Here is a 21916-nt window from a genome sequence, read left to right on the forward strand (position 1 = left end):
AGGTCAGGGTTAGAGAGCGGCTCAGGAGGTAGAGCAGGTCGTCTGGTAATCTGGAGGTCAGGGTTAGAGAGCGGCTCAGGAGGTAGAGCAGGTCGTCTGGTAATCAGGAGGTCAGGGTTAGAGAGCGGCTCAGGAGGTAGAGCGTGACATGCGACAGTTAATGTGATAGGTGACACATGACATGTGATAGGCGACCTGTGGAACCCGCCCCCCCCACCCCCACCCCCCCCCCCCCCCCCCCCCCCCCCCCCCCCAGGCCGAGATGGAGCGGGCGTTGCTGCAGTCGGAGCTCGACCAGATGGAGATCCAGAGAGAGAAGGACAAGGTACACACACACACACACACACACACACACACACACACACACACACACACACACACACACACACACACACACACACACACACACACACACACACACACACACACACACACACACACACACACACACACACACACACACACACACACACACACACACACACACACACACACACACACACACACACACACACACACACACACACACAGGAGGTCCAAGGTAGTGGTAGGAGATATCGAGGTAACAGCAAAGGAGGAAGTCACATACTTAGGATGTATTTTGGACAACACCTTATCAGGGGTGAGCATGGCACACAAGGTGGTCACAAAGATCAATCAGAGAATAACATTTCTCTGTAGAGTGTCCACCTTACAAATGAGTGAGAATGATTTTAAAACTCCATCCCAGGACTCACCTTACACAGACACATGTTAACAGCCTCAAGTGGCTCAGGGTTGAGGAGAGGGTCTCTCAAATAAAACTCAACATAACACACAGGATACTCGGGAATACTGTCCCTCAGTACCTCAGTGGATATTTTAACATGGTAAGGGATGTACACGGACACGCCACCAGGGGGAGCCCTACAGACATCGTCCCAGTGAGATGCAATAGGAAAATTGGCCAAAACGCATTCCTATATTCAGCAGCAGTACAATGGAATAGCCTACCAATGGAGTTGAAGACCATAAGCCCCTTCTCCACTTTTAAATGAGCTATAAAGAGGTGGATCATAAGTAGCAGAAGCTGGGAGTAGTGAACAAAGGGTTTTAATATGTGGTGTTCCTTTTTTATTCTTTTATTGTCTATAAAATGGAATATTATTGTATGTATTTTTTTGTTTTTATACCACACATCCTGACATACAGACACTACAAACACCCACGTCCACACTCCAGTACATAAATCCACTGACACCAATGATGAAGGACCACAATGGAAACAAGCCTATGGCTTTGTGTTTTATGAAATCCTATTGGTAAATGGAGAAAATGTATACCTGTTTTCATATTGTGATCCAATGTATATGTGTGATTTTCCATTCTAAACCAATAAACTATTCAATCAATCAATCAATCAATCAATCACACACACACACTCTCCAGCTCGCCTGTACTAACTAATCAACACAGATTAACCCTTTAATCCGACCTCTCCGGCTTCTCACAGCCACTGTAGGTGTCTCTCTCTCCCCTGAGCCTGTCTCTCCTCTCGGCCTGTCTCTCCACTGAGCCTCTGCTGTCAGCGGCACAGACCTGGTGTGGAACGGGTTTCTCTCGGGTTCTACCTACTCTCATTGGTTCTGTAGTGCACTGCACGCCTTCCTTTAGTACACGTGGGGTATTAGCATGCTATCTATGGTATCTCTGTAAGTGGTTCCTTTAGTACGCGTGGGGTATTAGCATGCTATCTACGGTATCTCTGTAAGTGGTTCCTTTAGTACACGTGGGGTATTAGCATGCTAGCTACGGTATCTCTGTAAGTGGTTCCTTTAGTACACGTGGGGTATTAGCATGCTAGCTACGGTATCTCTGTAAGTGGTTCCTTTAGTACACGTGGGGTATTAGCATGCTAGCTACGGTATCTCTGTGGTGGTTCCTTTAGTACACGTGGGGTATTAGCATGCTATCTACGGTATCCCTCTAGTGGTTCCTTTAGTACACGTGGGGTATTAGCATGCTATCTACGGTATCTCTGTGGTGTTTCCTTTAGTACACGTGGGGTATTAGCATGCTAGCTACGGTATCTCTGTAAGTGGTTCCTTTAGTACGCGTGGGGTATTAGCATGCTATCTACGGTATCTCTGTGGTGGTTCCTTTAGTACGCATGGGGTATTAGCATGCTATCTACGGTATCCCTCTAGTGGTTCCTTTAGTACGCGTGGGGTATTAGCATGCTAGCTACGGTATCCCTGTAGTGGTTCCTTTAGTACGCGTGGGGTATTAGCATGCTATCTACGGTATCTCTCTAGTGGTTCCTTTAGTACGCGTGGGGTATTAGCATGCTATCTACGGTATCTCTGTAAGTGGTTCCTTTAGTACACGTGGGGTATTAGCATGCTAGCTACGGTATCTCTCTAGTGGTTCCTTTAGTACGCGTGGGGTATTAGCATGCTATCTACGGTATCTCTGTAAGTGGTTCCTTTAGTACACGTGGGGTATTAGCATGCTAGCTACGGTATCTCTGTGGTGGTTCCTTTAGTACACGTGGGGTATTAGCATGCTAGCTATGGTATCTCTCTAGTGGTTCCTTTAGTACACGTGGGGTATTAGCATGCTATCTACGGTATCTCTGTGGTGGTTCCTTTAGTACACATGGGGTATTAGCATGCTAGCTACGGTATCTCTCTAGTGGTTCCTTTAGTACACGTGGGGTATTAGCATGCTATCTACGGTATCTCTCTAGTGGTTCCTTTAGTACGCGTGGGGTATTAGCATGCTATCTACGGTATCTCTGTGGTGGTTCCTTTAGTACGCGTGGGGTATTAGCATGCTAGCTACGGTATCCCTGTAGTGGTTCCTTTAGTACGCGTGGGGTATTAGCATGCTATCTACGGTATCTCTGTAAGTGGTTCCTTTAGTACACGTGGGGTATTAGCATGCTAGCTACGGTATCCCTCTAGTGGTTCCTTTAGTATGCGTGGGGTATTAGCATGCTAGCTATGGTATCTCTCTAGTGGTTCCTTTAGTACACGTGGGGTATTAGCATGCTATCTATGGTATCTCTCTAGTGGTTCCTTTAGTACACGTGGGGTATTAGCATGCTATCTACGGTATCTCTCTAGTGGTTCCTTTAGTACTCGTGGGGTATTAGCATGCTAGCTACGGTATCTCTGTGGTGGTTCCTTTAGTACACGTGGGGTATTAGCATGCTAGCTACGGTATCCCTGTAGTGGTTCCTTTAGTACGCGTGGGGTATTAGCATGCTAGCTACGGTATCTCTGTGGTGGTTCCTTTAGTACACGTGGGGTATTAGCATGCTAGCTACGGTATCTCTGTGGTGGTTCCTTTAGTACACGTGGGGTATTAGCATGCTATCTACGGTATCTCTGTGGTGGTTCCTTTAGTACACGTGGGGTATTAGCATGCTAGCTACGGTATCCCTGTAGTGGTTCCTTTAGTACGCGTGGGGTATTAGCATGCTAGCTACGGTATCTCTGTGGTGGTTCCTTTAGTACACGTGGGGTATTAGCATGCTAGCTACGGTATCTCTGTGGTGTTTCCTTTAGTACACGTGGGGTATTAGCATGCTAGCTACGGTATCCCTGTAGTGGTTCCTTTAGTACACGTGGGGTATTAGCATGCTAGCTACGGTATCTCTGTAAGTGGTTCCTTTAGTACGCATGGGGTATTAGCATGCTATCTACGGTATCCCTCTAGTGGTTCCTTTAGTACACGTGGGGTATTAGCATGCTATCTACGGTATCTCTGTAAGTGGTTCCTTTAGTACACGTGGGGTATTAGCATGCTATCTACGGTATCTCTGTAAGTGGTTCCTTTAGTACACGTGGGGTATTAGCATGCTAGCTACGGTATCTCTCTAGTGGTTCCTTTAGTATGCGTGGGGTATTAGCATGCTAGCTACAGTATCTCTCTAGTGGTTCCTTTAGTATGCGTGGGGTATTAGCATGCTAGCTATGGTATCTCTCTAGTGGTTCCTTTAGTACACGTGGGGTATTAGCATGCTAGCTACGGTATCTCTCTAGTGGTTCCTTTAGTACACGTGGGGTATTAGCATGCTAGCTACAGTATCTCTCTAGTGGTTCCTTTAGTATGCGTGGGGTATTAGCATGCTATCTACGGTATGGTATCTCTCTAGTGGTTCCTTTAGTATGCGTGGGGTATTAGCATGCTATCTACGGTATCTCTGTGGTGGTTCCTTTAGTACGCGTGGGGTATTAGCATGCTAGCTACGGTATCACTCTAGTGGTTCCTTTAGTACGCGTGGGGTATTAGCATGCTAGCTACGGTATCTCTGTGGTGGTTCCTTTAGTACGCGTGGGGTATTAGCATGCTAGCTACGGTATCTCTATTGGTTCCTTTAGTACACGTGGGGTATTAGCATGCTATCTACGGTAACCGCATCGCTGCTTCAGCATAATTGTTTGTGTTATTTCCCCGGGTGAGGAGACCGCGCGCGCCCCGGTAACTGAGTGCCCAGCACTCTCTGCGACTGATCAAATAAGGAAACAAACACAGAAGAGAAGATGCACATTGAGCTGTACTGTACTGTACCCATTCTGCAATCTGTTAATACACTTTTCAATCAATCAATCAATCACATACATGGATGTAATGACAGCAAGAAGATCGCCTGCTGCGTCCATCGCGTATATATATTATTATTATATCTGTGATTAACCGTGTTGAATGGGGCGTCTGAACTAAGCAGGGACCTCATGCGCGGCGAAGAATGCGGAAGCGCTCTTGCACTCTTCCGCTGGGATTAAGCTACACGCACCCTGGTCTCTTCGTGGTTAAGACTCACCTGCCGTCAAATGGACATTTCAGACACTCTGGACTGAGGTCTACTGAGGTCTACTGTGGTCTACTTTGGGCCTAACTGGGGCTGTGCCTTAACCTGCTGTTGTGTGGCAGTGAAAGGGTTAACCTTCTGTGTATTGTCGCAGTGAAAGGGTTAACCATTTGGTAGTGCGGCAGTGAAAGGGTTAAATCAAACACACTTTACTCAGTCAGTTCAGGAGATTGCTCTGTGATTCCTGACTCATCACCCCCCCCCCCCCCCCCCCCATTTAGTTTGGATAAAGTTGAACTTATTCATAGTTTTAGTTTGACAAAGTAAATTTTCTTGAGAGTGGATACAATTTAGTTTAACTTCTTTCATTGTAAGGCAGCCAGTAGTTTGGTAAACTACAGTTGCAGAGTAATTTCCACAACACTGCCAAGAAAGGGATGTGCATGCAACTATTCTTAATCCCACCATGTTCGTCAAATTCCATGACTTATCGATGACCATTCCATAAGATAGAACACTTTCCAATACCAGTTTTTTAAAGTAACCATTAAGTACCTCAGATGAAGAACCATATAACTCGGTTTGACGTTTTCAGAGGAACAATGTTTTCAACTTTATCATCTAAAGATGGTAAGTTAGTGTTGTGTTCATTCATAGTTAAAGACAGTAGAGGTTGAGTACTTTATTATCTAAAGATGGTAAGTTAGAGTGTTGTGTTCATTCATAGTTAAAGACAGTAGAGGTTGAGTACTTTATTATCTAAAGATGGTGAGTTAGAGTGTTGTGTTCATTCGTAGTTAAAGACAGTAGAGGTTGAGTACTTTATTATCTAAAGATGGTGAGTTAGAGTGTTGTGTTCATTCATAGTTAAAGACAGTAGAGGTTGAGTACTTTATTATCTAAAGATGGTGAGTTAGAGTGTTGTGTTCATTCATAGTTAAAGACAGTAGAGGTTGAGTACTTTATTATCTAAAGATGGTGAGTTAGAGTGTTGTGTTCATTCATAGTTAAAGACAGTAGAGGTTGAGTACTTTATTGTCTAAAGATGGTAAGTTAGAGTGTTGTGTTCATTCATAGTTAAAGACAGTAGAGGTTGAGTACTTTATTATCTAAAGATGGTGAGTTAGAGTGTTGTGTTCATTTATAGTTAAAGACAGCAGAGGTTGAGTACTTTATTGTCTAAAGATGGTAAGTTAGAGTGTTGTGTTCATTCATAGTTACAGACAGTAGAGGTTGAGTACTTTATTGTCTAAAGATGGTAAGTTAAGAGTGTTGTGTTCATTCATAGTTAAAGACAGTAGAGGTTGAGTACTTTATTATCTAAAGATGGTGAGTTAGAGTGTTGTGTTCATTCATAGTTAAAGACAGTCGAGGTTGAGTACTTTATTATCTAAAGATGGTAAGTTAGAGTGTTGTGTTCATTCATAGTTAAAGACAGTAGAGGTTGAGTACTTTATCATCTAAAGATGGTAAGTTAGAGTGTTGTGTTCATTCATAGTTAAAGACAGTAGAGGTTGAGTACTTTATCATCTAAAGATGGTAAGTTAGAGTGTTGTGTTCATTCATAGTTAAAGACAGTAGAGGTTGAGTACTTTATTGTCTAAAGATGGTAAGTTAAGAGTGTTGTGTTCATTCATAGTTAAAGACAGTAGAGGTTGAGTACTTTATTATCTAAAGATGGTAAATTAGAGTGTTGTGTTCATTCATAGTTAAAGACAGTAGAGGTTGAGTACTTTATTATCTAAAGATGGTGAGTTAGAGTGTTGTGTTCATTCATAGTTAAAGACAGTAGAGGTTGAGTACTTTATTATCTAAAGATGGTGAGTTAGAGTGCTGTGTTCATTCATAGTTAAAGACAGTAGAGGTTGAGTACTTTATTATCTAAAGATGGTAAGTTAGAGTGTTGTGTTCATTCATAGTTAAAGACAGTAGAGGTTGAGTACTTTATCATCTAAAGATGGTAAGTTAGAGTGTTGTGTTCATTCATAGTTAAAGACAGTAGAGGTTGAGTACTTTATTGTCTAAAGATGGTGAGTTAGAGTGTTGTGTTCATTCATAGTTAAAGACAGTAGAGGTTGAGTACTTTATTATCTAAAGATGGTGAGTTAGAGTGTTGTGTTCATTCATAGTTAAAGACAGTAGAGGTTGAGTACTTTATTATCTAAAGATGGTAAGTTAGAGTGTTGTGTTCATTCATAGTTAAAGACAGTAGAGGCAGTAGATATATGGTTAAAGACAGTAGATATATGGTTCTTCAGTGCATGGGTTCAATTGTTGTTGTTATTGTTTTTTTTTTAAACGTTACATTTATTTTAGTTAGATATCTGATTTGAATGCCAGGCTTTATTCTGCTTCAGTACAGTGTGGTTTATTCTGGCTAACACCGTCACATGTTGCTTCAGTACAGTGTGGTTTTGGGTTTGCATTTCTTCAAAGACAACTAGCCTAGTTCTACCAGCAGCCCAAGTGTCACATTTTTTACATTTAAGAAAAATATTAACAGAATTCCAATTTCAGAATTCCAGTCATATTCTCCTCGACTTGTCGGGTCCTGGCGGTCTAGGACTTTAACCTTTAACCTCAGGACATCGACTACAACACACCACACATTCAGACAGACAGCAGCACCACGGGGTTTGAAAAGAAAGTGATTAAGTCTGGACATTATGTTTTTTGGATTTTTACTAAATGAGTTTCGGATTAGGAAAAAGAAATACAATAAAAAATAAAACATTTAAAAATACAGGCCTTTGACTTGACACGACTATTGTACAGTACAGTATTATCTTCATTATGTAACGCGAGGCTCCGCCTCCCACTGGCCTAGACTTTCTCCAAGATCCCAGCGTTCACATGTGTGTTCTGTTCCACATGTGTGTTCTGTTCCACCTGTGTGTTCTGTGTTCCACCTGTGTGTTCTCTGTTCCACCTGTGTGTTCTCTGTTCCACCTGTGTGTTCTGTTCCACATGTGTGTTCTGTGTTCCACCTGTGTGTTCTGTTCCACCTGTGTGTTCTGTTCCACCTGTGTTCTCTGTTCCACCTGTGTGTTCTGTTCCACCTGTGTGTTCTGTTCCACCTGTGTGTTCTGTTCCACCTGTGTGTTCTGTTCCACCTGTGTGTTCTGTTCCACATGTGTGTTCTGTTCCACATGTGTGTTCTGTTCCACCTGTGTGTTCTCTGTTCCACCTGTGTGTTCTGTTCCACCTGTGTGTTCTGTTCCACCTGTGTTCTCTGTTCCACCTGTGTGTTCTGTTCCACCTGTGTTCTCTGTTCCACCTGTGTGTTCTGTTCCACCTGTGTGTTCTGTTCCACCTGTGTGTTCTGTTCCACCTGTGTGTTCTCTGTTCCACCTGTGTGTTCTGTTCCACCTGTGTGTTCTGTTCCACCTGTGTGTTCTGTTCCACCTGTGTGTTCTGTTCCACCTGTGTGTTCTGTGTTCCACCTGTGTTCTCTGTTCCACCTGTGTGTTCTGTGTTCCACCTGTGTTCTCTGTTCCACCTGTGTGTTCTGTTCCACCTGTGTGTTCTGTTCCACCTGTGTGTTCTGTGTTCCACCTGTGTGTTCTCTGTTCCACCTGTGTTCTCTGTTCCACCTGTGTGTTCTGTTGCACCTGTGTGTTCTGTTCCACCTGTGTGTTCTGTTCCACCTGTGTGTTCTGTTCCACCTGTGTGTTCTGTTCCACCTGTGTGTTCTGTTCCACCTGTGTTCTCTGTTCCACCTGTGTGTTCTGTTCCACCTGTGTGTTCTGTTCCACCTGTGTGTTCTGTTCCACCTGTGTGTTCTCTGTTCCACCTGTGTGTTCTGTTCCACCTGTGTGTTCTGTTCCACCTGTGTGTTCTGTTCCACCTGTGTGTTCTGTTCCACCTGTGTGTTCTGTTCCACCTGTGTGTTCTGTTCCACATGTGTGTTCTGTGTTCCACCTGTGTGTTCTGTTGCACCTGTGTGTTCTGTTCCACATGTGTTCTCTGTTCCACCTGTGTGTTCTGTTGCACCTGTGTGTTCTGTTCCACCTGTGTTCTCTGTTCCACCTGTGTTCTCTGTTCCACATGTGTGTTCTGTTCCACCTGTGTGTTCTGTTCCACCTGTGTGTTCTGTTCCACCTGTGTGTTCTCTGTTCCATCTGTGTGTTCTGTTCCACCTGTGTGTTCTGTTCCACCTGTGTGTTCTGTTCCACCTGTGTGTTCTGTTCCACCTGTGTTCTCTGTTCCACCTGTGTTCTCTGTTCCACCTGTGTGTTCTGTTCCACCTGTGTGTTCTGTTCCACCTGTGTGTTCTGTTCCACCTGTGTGTTCTGTTCCACATGTGTGTTCTGTTCCACCTGTGTTCTCTGTTCCACCTGTGTGTTCTGTTCCACCTGTGTGTTCTGTTCCACCTGTGTTCTCTGTTCCACCTGTGTTCTCTGTTCCACCTGTGTGTTCTGTTCCACCTGTGTGTTCTGTTCCACCTGTGTGTTCTGTTCCACCTGTGTGTTCTCTGTTCCACCTGTGTGTTCTGTTCCACATGTGTGTTCTGTTCCACATGTGTGTTCTGTTCCACCTGTGTGTTCTGTTCCATATGTGTGTTCTCTGTTCCACCTGTGTGTTCTGTTCCACCTGTGTGTTCTGTTCCACCTGTGTGTTCTGTTCCACCTGTGTGTTCTGTTCCACCTGTGTGTTCTGTTCCACCTGTGTGTTCTCTGTTCCACCTGTGTGTTCTGTTCCACATGTGTGTTCTGTTCCACATGTGTGTTCTCTGTTCCACCTGTGTTCTCTGTTCCACATGTGTGTTCTCTGTTCCACCTGTGTGTTCTGTTCCACCTGTGTGTTCTGTTCCACCTGTGTGTTCTGTTCCACCTGTGTGTTCTGTTCCACATGTGTGTTCTGTTCCACCTGTGTGTTCTGTTCCACATGTGTGTTCTGTTCCACCTGTGTGTTCTGTTCCACCTGTGTGTTCTCTGTTCCACCTCCAAGCCGTCACCGGTGTGTTCGGAGGTGCCCTTTGACCTGACTGGACTGACTGAACCCCTTCCCGCACACCGGGCAGGGGTACGGCTTCTCCCCGGTGTGGACCCGCATGTGCACCTTCAGGTTGCAGTTCTGGTTGAAGTGCTTGCCGCAGAACTCGCAGCGGAAGGGCCTCTCCCCCGTGTGCAGCCGCTGGTGTTCCTTGAGCTTGCCGTAGGAGCTGAAGCTCTTGCCGCACACGCCGCACTGCGTGGGGTCGTCGCCCCCGCCGCCGTCACCAACGCCCCCGCGGCCGCCGTGCGAGCGCATGTGGAGCTTCAGGTACCGGGGCGAGGGGAAGCCCTTGCGGCACACCGTGCACGAGTAATCCCCGTTGCTCTGAACGTCCGGCGGGAACGCAGCTTCGCCCGGCTGCGGTCCCTCGTGGGAGTCTGTCCGTTGGACCTCACACTCGCGCGCGCTGCTCTCCTCGTCCCCGGTCCGAGAACAGTGTGCGCTCGACGCGTCCGTCAAATTCGACAAGTCGTAGCCTTCCTTGCGGGGCTCGGTTTTGATTCGATCGCCTAACGGGAAGTCGGAATCTTTGGTCTCAAAATCCGGGGAGGAGTCGCCGTGGTGGTCCTGGTTGAGCTCCGAGGTCTGGGGTGCGTTGCCGTGGTGCTGCTGATGGCCTTGGTTGAGCTCCGAGCTCTGGGGTGCATCGCCGTGGTGCTGATGGCCTTGTTTGAGCTCCGAGCTCTGGGGTGCATCGCCGTGGTGCTGATGGCCTTGTTTGAGCTCCGAGGTCTGGGGTGCATCGCCGTGGTGCTGATGGCCTTGTTTGAGCTCCGAGCTCTGGGGTGCATCGCCGTGGTGCTGATGGCCTTGTTTGAGCTCCGAGCTCTGGGGTGCGTCGCCGTGGTGGTCCGGGCTCCCTGGGAGTGGGGGGACGACCTCCTCCGCCGGCTCCTGCTGCCCCTCCTCGTGCCACGGAGACGTCTTCACCTCCTCCTTCACCTCCACTGGGCCCCGACCGGGACTCCACTCCAGCGGCTCGGGGGGTGCCGGGAGGGCCGGGAACCACTGGGTCTGGGGAGGCACTGCGACAGGAAACACATGATTATTATCATACGACCGTCACGGTAACCGAAGGGCGGACAATACGGAAGGGAAATAATAAACATCACAGTATTCAGAGGGACTTTTCTTTCCACAAGGATATCGCATATCTACTGCTTAGGAATGGAAAATAAAATGTTTAGACGATCAAATAAGATTGGTGATCGAAGTTCCAATCGCCAATTATGTTGTTGATCGATAAAGAGTCCTTTCTCTCTCTGTCCTTCATACTGGACACACCTCAGCTGTGGCTAGTTCATCACCATGGGGACACCTCAGCTGTGGCTAGTTCATCATAATGCCTGTGTCTGGTTTCAGGATTATCCATCTTCTAGGCGGCAGTGTGTGAAGTTAGGTCAAGCACAATCTGAATTCTTGGCCATGACTAAAGGTGTGCCACAAGGTTCAGTTTTGGGTCCTGTCCTTTTTACAATTTATATTAATGATATTGTTTCTTCTTTGTATGGATGTCATATCCATCTGTATGCTGATGACACAATTGTGTACTGTATTGCAGACTCCGTACAGCTGGCCTTTGAGAAATTGCAACTTTCCTTTTATGCTCTTCTACATAGTGGTTATAGTTGTAACTAGTGTGCCTCAACAATATTCCATGCATCGTAAAAAAAAATTCTCATAATCAGGTATTTTTTATGATAATTTTTACATTATTACATCATTATTGTTATTATTAACAATATTATTATGATGGTTGTATCAACCCTAAATCTGAGTTGCGGGGGGGGGATGCAATGCAGACAAACAGCTGCATACAGTGCAACCATTTCACTCACATTTGCCCATTCATTTTTGGACACATCACACACCATCGGTGTGTGTACTGTACGTGTGCTGTCATAGCTCCACCTACAGGCCTAATGGAGAACACCAGGAGAACACCAGGATGTGAATGGAGGGTGAATGTGAGGTATATCGTGTAAATAAGTTTTGATTGATCGCAAGACTACACTGTAAAAGAAATAATAATAATAAGTTACCAGAACTTAAAAATATTGAGTTCAGTTACTGTGCATTAAGGTTTTCAGTTTTCAATCCATAATAAGTTAACAGAAAAATAAGTACACAGATATAATTAGTTATGTCCTGCTAGCTATATAGTGAAGGTCCTAACTTGATAGAGAATATGGTTCCAGCTATCTATTGTTTGATATCTTGCACCATTTAATCTAGCTGTAGAAAGCTCCATTGTTACAACATCAGCTAATAACTGTTTCCAGTGATTAAAGGGCAGAGAGTGTGGAGCTTGCCATCGCAGCGCCAACAATTTTTTTGCACCAGTACTTCCTGCCAGCCAAAATCGTCTCTGAACAATACTTAAAGCTAAAGAATCATCATCATTAAGGAGAAGTAATTTGGGACAACAGGGAATATGTTTTTGTAATACTTTAGATAGATAATTAGTTATCTGTTCCCAGAAACGTTTAACTGTGGGGCATTCCCACATCATATGTGTAAAAGTACCAGTAGTATTTAGAGAACAAAGTGTACAGTTTGGTGAAATAGCACGTCTCATTCTATAAGCTTTCTGGGGGGTTAAATATGTTTTATGGACTAAATTGAAATGAATCTGCTGATGATTTGGGTTTCGTGATGCCATAGTAACATTTCCCCAAACTTTATCAATTTCCAATTGATAGAGTGATGGTGTTCTAATCCCAATTCTGTGCTCCACGATTGGATAACAGGTATTAACGAAGTACATCTTTGTGATAGATCTTTATAAATTATAGAGACTTGTCCTTTGGAGAGACCTGCAGTTTTTTTTAGAGAAAGTAATTAACGGGTGAGTAGTTGGTTTGGTCCATGGAACTCCATAGGCTCGCATAGCCGAGCGGAGCTGTAAATATAAAAAAAGGAGGTGCCAGGTAAGTTATATGACTCTTTCAGATCTGAGAATGTTCTTAGACCATTGTCCTCCATAACATCGCCAAGTACATGAACGCCACAATTGGACCCTGATTGAGCTACAAAACTGCGGCCTCCGCTAAGCAAAAAAGGGTTATGGAATAAGGGAGTCTGTTCATGCCACTTAGTATCCTATTTAAGTAACTTTTCATATTTGCGCCATAAAGATATGGCATGCGCTATTATCGGACCATAACGTAATCTACATTGCTTTAGTGAAATATCTGTGAAGACAATGTCTTGTAAACGAATCGGCGCCACAATATGTTTTTCAATATTAAGCCAGGGGGCCTCAGAATTTAAATTAAACCAACTCAACAGAGGACGAAATGATAACGCTTGAAAATATAACTTAAAATTTGGCACAGTTAAACCACCAGATTGCCGCTCATTTTGTAAGGTAGTAAGTTTAACCCGAGCTCGCTTGCCTCGCCATATACATTTTGAGACTGCTCTATGTAAATTTTCCCAATGAGCAACAGGTGGAGCAATAGGAATCATGGAACTACAGAAGTTTACTCGAGGTAATATGTTCATTTTGATAATAGAGACTCTTCCGGAAAGGGAGACAGGTATATTACACCATCGATTGAGATCGTCTATGATTGACCTAATGGTTCTATTGTAGTTTACAGACACAATTTTTTCAATTGAAGGAAATATATCAATACCAAGATATTTAAATTGAGTTACAACCGGGATCTCATGGTCAAGCACAGAGTTAGGAGTGGTTATATCTGTATAATTCCTTAAATTTTTTTATTTTCTTGGTCTTTGTTGACATTTTTGTTCAATTAATTTTCTTCTCAGGCCTATGACGGGGTGGGTTGGGGGGGGTTACTATTATTATTATTATTATTATTATTATTATTATTATTATTATTATTATTATTATTATTTTTTGTCAACGGTGGTTGGTGCAGGGGTTAAGGGGTAGGAGTTTTTTATTTTAAATGAGGCAAGGGGCAAGCCAATGCAAGTAATTGGCAAATAATTTAAATGTATGTTTTATGTGCATGGTATGCCTGTACCTGTGCCTTTTCTTCCAAAAAATGAAATAAAAATATATATTAAAAAAAAAAAAAGTACACAACCACATTATTTCAACCTAATAAAACTATGTTTATTGTCATTGTTTTAAGAACACAAGTTGACTTGGTAATACTCACATTTTGAGTAAAAAAATGGCTTTTAACATGTGCAATGTTCAATGAAATAGAAAAATAAATAATACAATTTGTTGATTAATCCCACTGGTCACAATGGTGACCGTAATAATGTTTTTGTTATAAGGCTCTGCAAATGTTACTGAATGATATAGCAATGTATTTCCAGCTAAATTGAAATAATAAACAAATAAAGGGTCTCAATTAAATATGTGGTAGTAAAAAGAACCTGTGGGAGGATTTCAACAAGATAAATGTGACAACAGTGCAAAATATTTCACTATAATATTTCAAAGCAAAAAGAATATATATATATATATATATATTTATTTTTTTATGCTGCCCCCTGTGCCTATGAAAATGCCCCCGCGTGCCTATGCAGGCACGCGTGCCTAGGGTTGCCTACCCCTGCTCTACAGGATGCCCTTACTAGTCTTAAATTGGTTCTTAATGCTAGTAAGACAAAGTTTATGTTGTTTTCAAGAGCAAGGAATATTAACTTTGATGATGTGAGGATATCTACTGTCAGTGGCTCTTGTATAGAGAGAGTCACTGAGTAAAAATATCTTGGCCTGTGGCTCGACGAGAAATTAACATTTAAGTTCCATGTGGAAAATCTTGCCTCTAAACTGCGACAGAATTTTTTTTTCCTGTACAGAAACAGATCCAATTTTCCTCTATTTAGTAGAAAAAGAATAGTTGAATCAGTCTTCTTATCAGTTTTGGACTATGGTGATGTAATTTATAGGCATGCTGCGGCATCAACTCTTAAACCTCTGGATTCTGCATATCACTCAGCTCTCAGATTTATAACTGGTGACTGATATGATACTCACCATTGTGTCCTGTATGACAGGGTGGTCCTGTATGACAGGGTGGTCCTGTATGATAGGGTGGTCCTGTATGATAGGGTGGTCCTGTATGATAGGGTGGTCCTGTATGATAGGGTGGGTTGGCCTTCTCTTGCAGAAAGGCGCAACAAACACTGGTATTTATTTATTTTTAAAGCCCTTATTGGTAAACAACCTGTTTATATCTCTTCACTGTTAGATTGGAATATTGGAACCTATTCAACTCGATCGAATGACTGGATGGTTCTTAGGGTTCCTCAGATTTGTTCTGATCGAGGGAAGTCAGCCTTTTCCTTTGATGCCTCTAACTCATGGAATGTCCTTCAACTCACGCTAAAATTGGAGGTTCTCCCTTCCCTTGGAATGTTTAAATGTATGATTTCAGACCATTGTGTGACTATACCTGTAACTGTTTTAGTTGATATTTTAAAATTATTTTTAAACGTTTTTAATTTGTTTTACTCTGGTGTTTACATTTCTGTGAATATTGTTTTTATTATGTACTGTACAATCGTCGTTTCTGTAAATGAGGGAAACCTCAGATGCTTACGATTTTAAATAAAGGTTGAAATGAAATGAAAAATCACCGTGGACACCTCAGCTGTGGCTAGTTCATCACCATGGGGACGGCGCTCCAGTCGGTACGAGACCCAAAATAAATGCCAAGCAGTACGTTTCGGCATTTACTTTATTTAGGGCGTCGCCCCCATGGACTGTGGTTATTACTAGTTTAGTGGTTATGACTACAATTGTTCATTGAATATGCTGTTGTGTTGCTAGTAATGATTATGCTAATTGGGGCTTGACAATAAGGCTAGACTTGTTTTCTTAAATTCTATATGCACCATGAAGTACATTACTATTCAAATAAACTTAGTCTGGGAGGTCTGTGTCCATTTTTATTCCCTTATTTTAACTCATAATGAGCTAATTGAGCTAATTTCCCCAGGGGGATCAATAAAGGAATATCTTATCTAATTATGCTAATTACACAAACATGCAACTCTTAGCAACCAAGTTGAATAGGCCTATATAGATCACATAATAGATGACAATGCAATCATAACGGTTTATAGGAAACAGTGCAGATAAATCCATTACAAACAATGGACACCAGGGGGTGGTACAGGGTGACTCTGGTTCCAGATTGATTGTTGATTGAAAATTGTATTAACAGATTGCCGAATGGGTACAGTACAGTACAGCTCAATACACACAATTGTTAAGGGGATGCAGACCAGAGAAAGACTTTCGTCTTGTTTACATCAGGGTCCCCCATTTTCAATTAATCAGGACATATATGACATACAGATAGACAGTACTGCTACATCTATACATTTATGACATATCAGATTTACAAATACAGTACTGTTTGTGATACAAAAAGAGTCTAAAAAAAGAGTATATACATTTGATGAAGAAACTGTACATTGGAGGAGGTTGGGGGGTGGGGTGGGGGGGTAACTGTACATCGGATTATCGACGAAACCTTACTTGGTCCCAAGAAGAGGGTCTCGTGTATTATTGGGATATTGATTTGTGGAGCTCCCTCTGGTGTTGTGATCGTGGTATTCACTGACCTTTGGGAAGTATTTTGACATGTACATGGGTACCTTGGTCGTGTAGTGTATCTTGTAGACCAGGCCCATTGCAAGTTGCTGTACTCTGTCGTCTACTCTAAGCCATCCTAGGTTGTCAAAGTGGGCAGGGGTGAGGTGGGTTCTAGGAGTAAGGTCAAGCAGTAGTCTGACCAGTTTGTTTTGAGATGTTTGTAATCTTGTTTTTAGTGCCTTTGAGGTGCTTTGGTACCATGAGGTGCAAGCATAGTCGTAGTACCCCTGAATGAGTGCTCCTGCCAGAGTCTTCAGGGTATTCAGATCAATTGGCACTATTGATTGTTCAGCGCATATGTGCATGTTCACGCTTAAATACAAAACTGCATGATTAATGTCTGCTGGATAGTATAGTATATATAGTCCCAATATGTAACGTTATTATCGTGGCTAGAACTGCTGCGGTCGTGTCTTGGTCATCCTGTCCACTGGGGGGCGCTGTGGCGCAGGGCTCTGGTACTCAGGTATCATGTATGTACAGTAGTAGAGGCATCCTGTCCACTGGGGGGCGCTGTGGCGCAGAGCTCTGGTATCATGTATGTACAGCGTGATTTTTTTTCGTAGCCGCAGTTTGCGGAGACGCTCTCTGATTGGCCACTGACGTTTCTGGTCGTGTGACATGTGCGGCCAATCGTGTGACGCCTGTTTCTTTCGCCGGTGTTAAGCTTAGGCGACTCTTTCGAAGTTGGTTACGGTTAGAGTTTGTCTCAGAGCAGGGCGATAGAACACCAGCCCTGATTCCAAACTCTAACCTTAACCAACTTCTTAAGCTTAACCAGTGATAAACTAGGCGTTAGGTAGTTTGCAGGCTGTTCGAGGCGGAAATGGGCAAAGACACAGGCGTCACGCGATTGGGCGCACATGTCACACGACCAGAAACGTCAGTGGCCAATCAGAGAGCGTCTCCGCAAACTGCGGCTACGAAAAAAAAATCACGCGTATGTACAGTAGTAGAGTCATCCTGTCCACTGGGGGGTGCTGTGGCGCAGGGCTCTGGTATCATGTATGTACAGTCAAGTCAAGTCAAGAGTTTTATTTGTCACGGCATACAAGCATACAGTGAAATGCGGGGGGTCTTGCCCGCAGCGATTGTGCAATAATACAATAATAAGAATAGGAATGAGAATAAGACATTTGTGCAATAATACAAGTAATAAGAATAAGACATAACAGGTATAATGTACATAAGTTTACAAAAAGCATGGTAAGACATGCTAAGGTCCTGTGATAGTGCAATACACTGTTAGCTACGGATGAGGCACTGGGTCTTATGTACACTACTATACAATGCTATATTATACAATCTACAGTTATACTATGCGTCCTTATGCTAGCTTGCTATATCCATCTGTTTACTATACAAGAACCGTTCCCGTTCTTGTTTTTAAAGTGACCTTTTTCATTGTGTAAGGCAGTGTTTCTCAAAGTGTGGGGGTGCAGAGACATGACAGGGGGGGCCTTGAGATAAAAAATTTAATTTTTTTTTTTTTTTTTTTACAATTCTTTTTGGATTACAGAAAATTATCACTAAAGTGCTATCTGTTGCAGCTGCACTGTTCTCCATGAAAATACCATATAAGTTTGACCATTTCTCAAAATCTGAAAATTATTATTTAATAAAACACAGAAAAGGATCACCAAGTTACTCTGGATAAAAACAACATTGAGACAAAGCTTCCTGACACATCTCCATCCAAACACTTGGAAGAGTGTGGTGCTGAGTACCAAGTATCTCATGATGCTGCAGTTAAGGTGTTGATACCATTCAGCCCCACATATCTGTGTGAAGCTGGCTTTTCATCCATGACAGCTCTGAAAACAAAATATAGGGCCAAGTTGAGCCTTGAGGATGACATGTGTGTTGCCTTGTCAAAGACTGACAGCAATAAAGACTGTTTGCTTATTTCCTATGTTCGCTTTGTAAATTCCCAGTCACTGAGTGAAGATCTGCTGTTTTGCAAATATGTCAAAAACAGAGCAACAGCTGATGAGCTCTTCAAAATGATTGACAGTTACCTGACAGAACATGGACTGAAATGGGAGAACTGTGTGGGATTTTGCTCTGACGGTGCGCAGGCCATGGCAGGGAAAAGGAGGGGGGTACAGGCGCTCATCAAGGGGGTCTCGCCAAACGTGCAATGGACGCACTGTAAATTCACAGAGAGGCGCCAGCGTCAAGACAGCTTAGCCCTGAGCTGAATGAGGTTTTGACAGAAGTTATAAACGTGGTAAATTTCATCAAAACCCGACCCCTGAAAGCGCGCCTGTTCTCTGCGCTGTGTGAGGAGATGGGAGCTGACCATTCTGCAGTGCTGTTTCACAGCGAGGCAAGGTGGCTCTCGCGAGGGAAGGTGTTGTCGCGAGTCTTTGAACTACGAGAGGAGATTCGGGTGTTCTTGGAGGAGAGCATGCAAGAAGCTGCAAGCAAGTTCAATGATGAACAATTTCTGATAAAGTATCTCTCTATCTACCTTTCAGCTCTGCTGAAGAGGAGCAACTCATCGTATCATTGTATTGCAATGTTACAAGATGTCTATTTTTGAAAAAGCAGTCTTGAGTGTCCATTGAATTGTATTGCAATGTTACAAGATGTCTCTATTTTTTTTAAAGCAGTCTTGAGTGTCCATTGGATTGTATTGCAATGTTACAAGATGTCTCTATTAAAAAAAAAAGCAGTCTTGAGTGTCCATTGAATTGTATTGCAATGTTACAAGATGTCTGTATTTTTGAAAAAGCACAGTCTTTGAGTGTATTGGACTGTATTGTTATGTTGTTGCACAATTGCACAGTTGTAAAGTGGTTGCACAATTTGAAAGGTCACGATATTGGTGTTATTTCAATACATTTAAACATGGCCCATTTCATGACTATTTTGTTGGGGTGAGGGGGGGGGGGGGGGGCAAAATATTTTGGTCCGCCAAAGGGGGGCCTGACAGAAAAAGTTTGAGAAGCACTGGTGTAAGGTGACCGTTGAGTGTGAGCTTGTGCAGCATGTGTGTGTGTGTGTGTTCCTGCTAAAGTGACTGTTAGTGTGTGAGTGTATACAGTGTGTGTGTGTTCCTGCTAAAGTGACTGTTAGTGTGTGAGTGTATACAGTGTGTGTGTGTTCCTGCTAAAGTGACTGTTAGTGTGTGAGTGTATACAGTGTGTGTGTGTTCCTGCTAAAGTGACTGTTAGTGTGTGAGTGTATACAGTGTGTGTGTGTTCCTGCTAAAGTGACTGTTAGTGTGTGAGTGTATACAGTGTGTGTGTGTGTGTGTGTTCCTGCTAAAGTGACTGTTAGTGTGTGAGTGTGTGTGTGTTCCTGCTAAAGTGACTGTTAGTGTGTGAGTGTATACAGTGTGTGTGTGTGTGTGTGTGTGTGTTCCTGCTAAAGTGACTGTTAGTGTGTGAGTGTATACAGTGTGTGTGTGTGTGTGTGTGTGACGTGTGTGTTCCTGCTAAAGTGACTGTTAGTGTGTGAGTGTATACAGTGTGTGTGTGTGCTTGTGTGTGTGTGTGTGTGCTTGTGTGTGGAGAGAGTTCAGTGTTCAGGACTCTGCTGGGGCAAGAAGCTGAGCCTGGGTCTATATTATGATCTACAGTAGTTAGTAGCAGGGCTCTGGTATCATGTATGTACAGTGGTAGAGTCATCCTGTCCACTGAGGGGCGCTGTGGCGCAGGGCTCTGGTATCATGTATGTACAGTATAGTAGTAGTAGAGTCCTAATGACTGCACGGTAGAAAGGCTTGATGCTGGTCCCGAAAAGTTGATGCTAAATAAATGATGATCACACAGCGTTGTATCGGCTCAGGTTTTGTCCCAAATCATAATATAAGGCCTAATAATTCTAACCTTAAAAGTAGTTTATAAACATAATACCTAACCCCATGCCTAACCACTCCCACCACATACAAACTAAACATAAATCTGTAAACATGTTCTTCCGGGCGGTGGGATCCAGCACCCTGCTGTAATGTAATGTAATAATAATAATAATATATAATACACAGTTACCTTGGTGCCTCGCAGCCAGCTGTCTCTTCAGACACTGGTTCTCACTGTTAGTTCTCCTGATCTCCTCCTGGAACTCGCAGATCGCCTCTCCGAACGCCTGCAGGATGTCCTCGGCGGCCTGCGTCAGACGCTCGGTGAGATAGGCGTTCAAATATTGTAATTTAGTCATTGTGATTAGTATTATTATGATGATTAGTGTAAAGCTAGCCAGCTAGCTCCCCTCCTCTGTTGTTTACCGACGCGCCTTCCGGAAATGACACGCTGTTCAGTGCGTAACGTAACGCGCCATGAGCTGGCAGGCCACGCCCACCGCCACCTCTGGAATGAATGAATGAATGAACACTGTATTTAACAGATTACAGAATGGGTACAATACAGTACGGCTCAATACACACAATTGTTAAGTGGATGCAGACCAGAGAAAGACTTTCGTCTTGTTTACATCAGGGTCCCCCATTTTCAATTCATAATGACATGACATTTATGGCATAGGGACATACATGACATACAGGTATATAGTACTGTTACATTTGTGACATATATGGTATGCAAATATACAGTACCATAGATCCTGACAGAGTATATACATATGATGGCGAGGGGACTGTACATTAGGAGGGGGTGGGTGGGAGGGTGGGAGAGAAATATACATACGGTGGGGAGAGAATATATACGGTGGGGAGGAGACTGTCTATTAGGAGGTGGTGGGGGTTTGGACATTTACGGTGGCCAGTTTCGAATTGCAGCCTCCCGTAGGTGCTCTTTAAGAGTGGTTTTGAAGGTGGGTAGTGATTCACATTCCTTTACAGCTGTGGGTAGGGCGTTCCACATTGATGTGGCATAATTGCGACACGTGTTTAGTCCCTTGTTTGAGCCGAATCTGGGTTTAACATGATTTGTGGAGCTCCCTCTGGTGTTGTGGTCGTGGTATTCACTGACCTTTGGGAAGTATTTTGACATGTACATGGGTACCTGTGTGGTGTAGTGTATCTTGTAGACCAGGCCGTGTCTATGCCTTCTACCACGCTGTTCGGTTTCCGGGTTCCTCTGATTGGCCACTAAGCCCACGTGACCCTACGCTAGCACGCCCCCCTTATCGCCGCCTGTTATCGCGTACGCCCGCGCATGAGCCGCGACAAGCGCCTTCAATGACAGAGCTCTCATATTTGCGAATGCATAAACTATATCTTAAATTATGGCTATGTGTCTAATATGGCCGTCGCTTATCAATGACTTGTTTTGTTTACATCAGGGTGAACGCTGTTGCATTCGCAAATATGAGAGCTCTGTCAATTGATAAGCGACGGCCATATTAGACACATAGCCATAATTTAAGATATAGTTTATGCATTCGCAAATATGAGAGCTCTGTCATTGAAGTGGGTGGTGGCAGCGTAACAGCGTTCACCCTGATGTAAAGTGCGATTTTTTATTGGTTTGTCATGACAAACCAATTACATAATCCAACATATGTGTAAAGAAACAACATATTCCAGTTAACGGTATATTTTTTTAATGATTCAT

At 43.4% G+C, this 21916-nt stretch overlaps 1 protein-coding gene across 1 annotated transcript; it reads right to left on the reverse strand.

The window, feature by feature from the left end:
• Positions 1-9451: 9451 nt before the first annotated feature.
• Positions 9452-20616, reverse strand: LOC311231270 (uncharacterized protein). Its single transcript, XM_084338268.1, has 3 exons — positions 20393-20616; positions 9704-10821; positions 9452-9483 (listed from the first exon to the last, which is right to left on the reverse strand). Exons 1-2 carry the CDS (start codon positions 20559-20561, stop codon positions 9752-9754), a joined length of 1239 nt encoding a protein of 412 aa, XP_084194394.1. The 5' UTR covers positions 20562-20616; the 3' UTR covers positions 9452-9483; positions 9704-9751.
• Positions 20617-21916: the final 1300 nt, after the last annotated feature.

The sequence above is a fragment of the Notolepis coatsorum genome (genome assembly GCF_963971535.1).
Source record: "Notolepis coatsorum genome assembly, contig: SUPER_6_unloc_1, whole genome shotgun sequence".
Lineage (NCBI taxonomy): Eukaryota > Metazoa > Chordata > Actinopteri > Aulopiformes > Paralepididae > Notolepis > Notolepis coatsorum.

Coding starts and splice junctions, on each gene's coding strand:
- LOC311231270 (XM_084338268.1), bottom strand. CDS start 20,561: ATGACTAAATTACAATATTTGAACGCCTATCTCACCGAGCGTCTGACG. Junction 10,822..20,392: donor GCTGGCTGCGAGGCACCAAG/GTAACTGTGTAT, acceptor TTCCTGTCGCAG/TGCCTCCCCAGACCCAGTGG.